Here is a 5,843-nt window from a genome sequence, read left to right as displayed (position 1 = left end):
ATATATATATATATATATATATATATATATATATATATATATCTTGGCATTTTTTTTTTACAATCACAGGATACACAATACTATTTTAAATCAAGAGGAATATTTGGCACTTGAATTTTTTTTTTTAAGTTTATTTATTTATTTGACAGAGAGAGAGCAAGAGAGGTCACAAGTAGGCAGAGAGGCAGGCAGAGAGAGAAATGGAAGCAGGCTCCCTGCTGAGAAGAGCGCATGATGCGTGGCTGGATCCCAGGACCCTGAGACCATGACCTGAGCTGAAGGCAGGGGCTTAACCCACTGAGCCACCCAGGCGCCCCTTGGCACTTGAATTTTTAAACTGAAATATGTAGCAAGAAATTGAGATGATCTACTGTGAACTGATTTAATACAAGCTGGACTAGACAGTAGTCTTCCGTTCTCCTCCTTTTTCTCAGCTTCAGATCTCACCCCAAAACATGAAGCATTTTGCCACCTGAGTGGTACAACTATTTCTCTCTGCCCTACCTGCCTAGAAGGAGTCCTGACTTGAGCAGGGCCAGGTACTGGGGTAGGCGTTAGTTAACATCACAGGATGTGCATGAGCTGTGTGAAGAGCTGTACAGAGCTCTTCTGTTTACCCTGGCAGGGCCTGTCTGCTCTGACACAGGCTCTTCCTGCACATAATGTCTGTATCCCCATTCCAAGGAAGCATTTGTTTATCTTCAGTGAATAAAATCCTTGTGAAAGTCTCAGAATTTGGTGCCAGTAATTTTGTTTTCAGACACTGAAGTGAAGTGTTTCGTTGTTAATCTTTGTTTAGGTTGTGTTTTGTTTTTATGAAACTTTCCTTTTCTTGTTGCTAGGAAACAAAGTTGTAACTTTTTAGTCAATTATAGTATCTCATCCTGGGTTTTTAATACTTATTTCTATTTTAAATGCTATCTGTTCCTCTTCTCGACCCTTTCAAATTGTTGTGTTTTCTATGTTATGGAAGTTTGGCAGTTCCTTATGAAACTAAAATTGGATTTAGCCAACCCAGCTTTTGCACCCTTGAGCATTTATCCCAGAGAACTGAAAACTTGTTCACACAGAAATGACATGAATGCTCATAGCAGCTTATTTATAAAACTAAAAAACTGGAAATAGTCAAAATGTATTAATTATAGCAAATTATTTTATACTATAAGCTCCATTAGTAGTTCTTAGGAGTAATTATATAAAAATTAATATATGTTTTCTTACTTCTTCCCACATGAAGTCGGTACAATAATCTAGTGTGTCATCAGCCATATTTGTAAGATTACTTCTTTAACCCATCAGATAGATTATGATAAAATTGAGCTGGTTATGACATTTCTCTAAATGAAAAAATGTTGTGAAATGTGTTGTGGTCTAGTTTTTAGGTGAAAAAATTACTGTTTAACACCAACACACTTTTGTTTGGAAATCTACAAGTTAGTAGTTACAGGAGAGAGTTTGGGGCTCATAAGCACAAACAAAGGAGAAAAATGAAAATGTGGCACAATTCAGTTCGGAGGACATCACAACAATTTATGTCCTTTGAGCTGAACAAAGGGAGGTTTTGCTAGTGGCATAGATTTATACTTTATTATTCAAATACTTAGTATTTATAGCCTGTTTTCCCCCCAGCAGGACTGGGAAAAGGTCAAGGCTTCTTAATGACCAGCACCCTCGAAATGATGTACAGATAAAGGATTATGATTATGTCAACAATGGATGTTTCCAGAGGCATGGGGATTTGTATAAACACAGGTGTAGTGACAGCATGCCAGAAGAAAGACATCTGAGAAATTGGGATTTGGGTAACAAAGGACCAGGACCAAGATGTTCATTCTTTGCTAATCACCAGTGTTATGATGTCTCTCAAGAGGAAACAGATTTCAATAACAAGATACATGGAACCAGACCAAGACCATTTTGTGATCCCCAGCCTCACAGTGACTACCATGAACCAGATGCTGGAGATGATTTTGATTTTGTTAGCAAAGTAGATGGACAAAGGAGACATTCCATTCAGAATCATCAGGCCTATAGCAACTGTTGGGAAAAATTTCCAACAAAAGATTATGGTTTTATCAACAGAAGCTGGGGACAAAAACGACGGCCTTTCTATAACCACCATGAGTACCCACTTCATGGTGATTTTCAGGACCAATTACTTGTACAGAGTTCTCATTTTCTCAACAGGGGTGGTTTTCAAAGGAAAAAACCCTTCTGCCAGAACTATTTTCATGATGAAATGAATTTGGAAGATTTAGAATATACCGATGTCATATCAGAGCACACACGAGGATCTCTACATGACTATTCCAACAATGATTTCTCAGAGAAAATGTCATTGAAAAAATATGTTAATAGAGGTCATGGACAAAGACTACCACCTTTTCCAAAGTTTAAAACTCAAAGGCATTTAAGAAATTTTTATTTCAACGTTGAAACAAAACCATGGCATATATCTTCCTGTAACCACCCACGTAATGATCCACAAGAACAGGTTCTTTTGGAAGACTTGGATTTTGAACAGGAAACATCCTCACAAAGACCACGGTCTTTTCGGGACTCCCCACTTCCTGATAACATAAATCCTGACTGGCATTTAGATAAGTGAGTCATTTTGTTTTGCACAGTCAGAAATGGTACTTGACTCCAACAAAACACTCAGACTTCTTTCAGATTAGGTATTTGTATAAAAGTGGTACAAATTATCACCCAAAGCTGAAATTCAGATTTATTCTTATATAGATTGAGTTTGTGATGAAGGTTTATTTCTGATGCTGTGAATTATAAATTTACCTTTATTTCCTACAATTGCAGTAAATATACAAATTAGATTTAAATGGTTTAGCTTTTCACTGTAAGCTAGTAGTAAAAAACAAAACAGAAAACAAGAAACAGATTTCTCAGAGAAATACTGTGGCTTTTAGATAAGGATTTTAAAAAATATAGTCAATCCTTGAACAAGAAGGTTTAAACTTGCAGGTTCACTTATATGTGGATGTTTTACAGTATAGTACTGTAAATGTATTTTCTTGTAAGATTTTTGAATAACATTTTCTTCTCTCTAGCTTGTTGTAAGAATACGGTACATAACACATGTAGCATAGGACCACATGTTAGTCAACTGTTTATGTTACCAATAAGGCTTCTGGTAAACAGCAGGCTGTTTGTAGTTAAGTTTAGGGGAGTCAGAAGTTACATGTGCATTTTTGACTACACAGGGATCAGCACCCCTAACTTACAGTTGTTCAGGGATCAACTGAATTCCTTCTAGCTGTCCTACAAATTATTTTTTCTTTAATTTTAATTCCAGTATGGTTAACATACAGTTTTAAATTAGTTTCAGGTATACAATAAAGTGCTTCAGCAATTCTGTATATTACTCAGTGCTCATCAAGATAAGTTTAGTTTTTTTAATCCCCATCACCGATTTCACGCTGCCCCCCACCCACCCCCTTTCTGGTAACCATCTCTTTGGTCTGTTTTTTGGTTTGTCTTTGATTGTTTGCTACAGATTACTTTTTTTTTTTTTTAAGATTTTGTTTATTTATTAGACAGAGATCACAAGTAGGCGGAGAGGCAGGCAGAGAGAGAGGAGGAAGCAGGCTCCCTGCTGAGCAGAGAGCCTGATGCGGGGCTTGATCCCAGGACCCAGGATCATGACCTGAGCTGAAGGCAGAGGCTTTAACCCACTGAGCCACCCAGTAAAAAAAAAAATTACTTTTTAATACACACACGCCAGTAGTCCTCTCTCTGCCATGCAGTAATCACCTCTCGTTGCTGTTAGTTGGGAATGTCTTCAGGAGAGCAGGGACTGCAGTGAAACTGAAGCGCAAGGCAGGAAGAGAGGAGGCCTGCCTTCTGAAGGGGAAAGAACGTGATAAGAAAGGATAGGAAAAGGGATAGAAATAAAAAGACAATCCAGGAAAATAGAGCACTGTGTTGGGATAGAGAATAAGACCATAGAAGAGGGGAAGGTTTGAGAAAGGAGATGAAGAGTGGAGTTACTATGCGCCTTCCCTTTCAATTCAGAATGTTTCCTCCAGTTGTACATTATTCTACACCTATCTGGAGAGAGGTGAATTTTACCTGTGGGCTATGGGCTGTCCTGGTTTTATCCAGAAACTTCTTTTTTTTCTCTCCTACCTTTCCTACCAGCATCTTCCCTGCCTTCCTCACTTTCTTTATGTCTCAGGGCCTATGTGGTCAGAGGCAAATACTGATTTAGTCGCAAAACCATCCTTTTCAATCCTATCCCTGATTGCTACTAGTGACATGTAAGCATGTTAGAAAACAAGCATTTCGTGAATCCACATGTATGCAGGGTTTATACCACCTTGGCAGATCCTGGCCACTGCCTTTAAAGTGACTGTCACTTCTCCCTTGTGGTTTGGGGATTCTAAAACCAATCGGTTCATCTTCACCTGGATTACCAGTGGCTACTAGCTGATACTAGTTAAGCTAGAACTTTGTTTCATTTCCTTTGTAGTAACTTCACTCTATTCCATGATTATTGTCTTCTGTTGGACAGGGTAAAAGACAAGATTGGTCAATAAAAATCTCACTCCGGGGTGCCTGGGTGGCTCAGTGGGTTAAAGCCTCTGCCTTCGGCTCTGGTCATGATCCAGCCCGGTGGCGTTGGGCTTTCTGCTCAGCAGGGAGCCTGCTTCCCTTCCTCTCTCTCTGCCTACTTGTGATCTCTGTCCCTCTGTCAAATAAATAAATAAAATCTTAAAAAAAAAAAAATCTCTCTTAGGACGGCTTCTCTGTTACTGATGATGCTCTGGATTAGGAGGATTATAGTATTCAATAGAGGGCATGTTTGACTTTCTTTTTCTTGTTCTTGTCACTCAGTACCAGATTTGGGGTCAGGATTATAAGCATCCTATGTGAAAGAATAGAAGTTTCAGTATAAAAAGATATTCCATACTGATTTATATTAAACTATTCAACAGAAATCAGATTGGAGTTTTTGTTTTAAATCACCTAGTTTTTCTTAATTTACTAACTTCTTTAGCCATTGACAGGATGAATTTGGCTCAAAGGTATTCTGACCAAATGGAGAGACCTAAAGGAAAAATTGAGATAGACCAAAAGAGACCTTGGTTTGAGGGGGAGAAGGGCAGATGACAGCCAAGACAGGATTTCACCTGACTCTTCCTTTCCACTTACCCATTACTAACAGGCCCAAGTATAACAGCATATTAACAACTTGGAGAAGGGACTGTTGTAGGAAAAGAAATAAGAATTCTTTACAAACACTATCAAATATTTACATTAAAAATATGCTGGAATTATCCCACAAATGTATATTTTAGTAGATTTGAAATTTTAAATTGTAGACCTGAAACATACATGAAAAGCAAAACTTACAATTTAAAACAGGTGAGTCATTAGCCTTCAGCTTCTCAGTGTCAAAGAAATATTCTAAAAAAGACTGTCTATGAGCTACATAACCCACTGATTTGCTGCTATACTGAAATGATTCTGCTACTCTAACTTCATAATATAAAAAGGAACAGGCAAATATAGCTGCTATGGTCCTAATTCTCTCTGCAGGGTAAAAAGGGCCCTACCTCCTTTCATGGGAGATGCATTCTTACTTTTACCATGTTGCATCATGCAGGGATTCTCCTCCCTCCTTCACCATTTGACTCTTGGTGAAAGGGTATACTCATTTCTTCTAGCACAATGCCCCCCATAAAGTCTGAATCCTGCTCTGTGATGATAATTAACCACTTGCTTCTGCGACACTGGCAAAATGATGACAAGTGTTGAATGTTCTGTAATGGGCACATGGGTGCCCATTTTCCTATTTTTGTTTATGTTTGAAAACTCTAATAATA

The 5,843-nt window shown here is 38.1% G+C and overlaps 1 protein-coding gene across 3 annotated transcripts in view; it reads left to right on the top strand.

Annotated features, from left to right (window-relative positions):
• LOC132016651 (uncharacterized) overlaps positions 1-5,843 on the top strand; it is a 50,427-nt gene extending 44,584 nt beyond the window's left edge. For 2 of the 3 annotated variants that reach the window (XM_059398224.1, XM_059398223.1), the window contains one exon: positions 1,633-5,843. In XM_059398224.1, coding sequence (XP_059254207.1) covers positions 1,633-2,608 — 976 coding nt within the window. In that variant the 3' untranslated portion in view covers positions 2,609-5,843. Of the gene's footprint in view, positions 1-1,629 lie in introns of all 3 variants that reach the window. The other variant, XM_059398222.1, reaches the window with a different exon arrangement.

This window comes from Mustela nigripes, chromosome 4 (assembly GCF_022355385.1).
Source record: "Mustela nigripes isolate SB6536 chromosome 4, MUSNIG.SB6536, whole genome shotgun sequence".
NCBI lineage: Eukaryota > Metazoa > Chordata > Mammalia > Carnivora > Mustelidae > Mustela > Mustela nigripes.
This window is presented reverse-complemented; position numbering and strand designations above follow the sequence as displayed.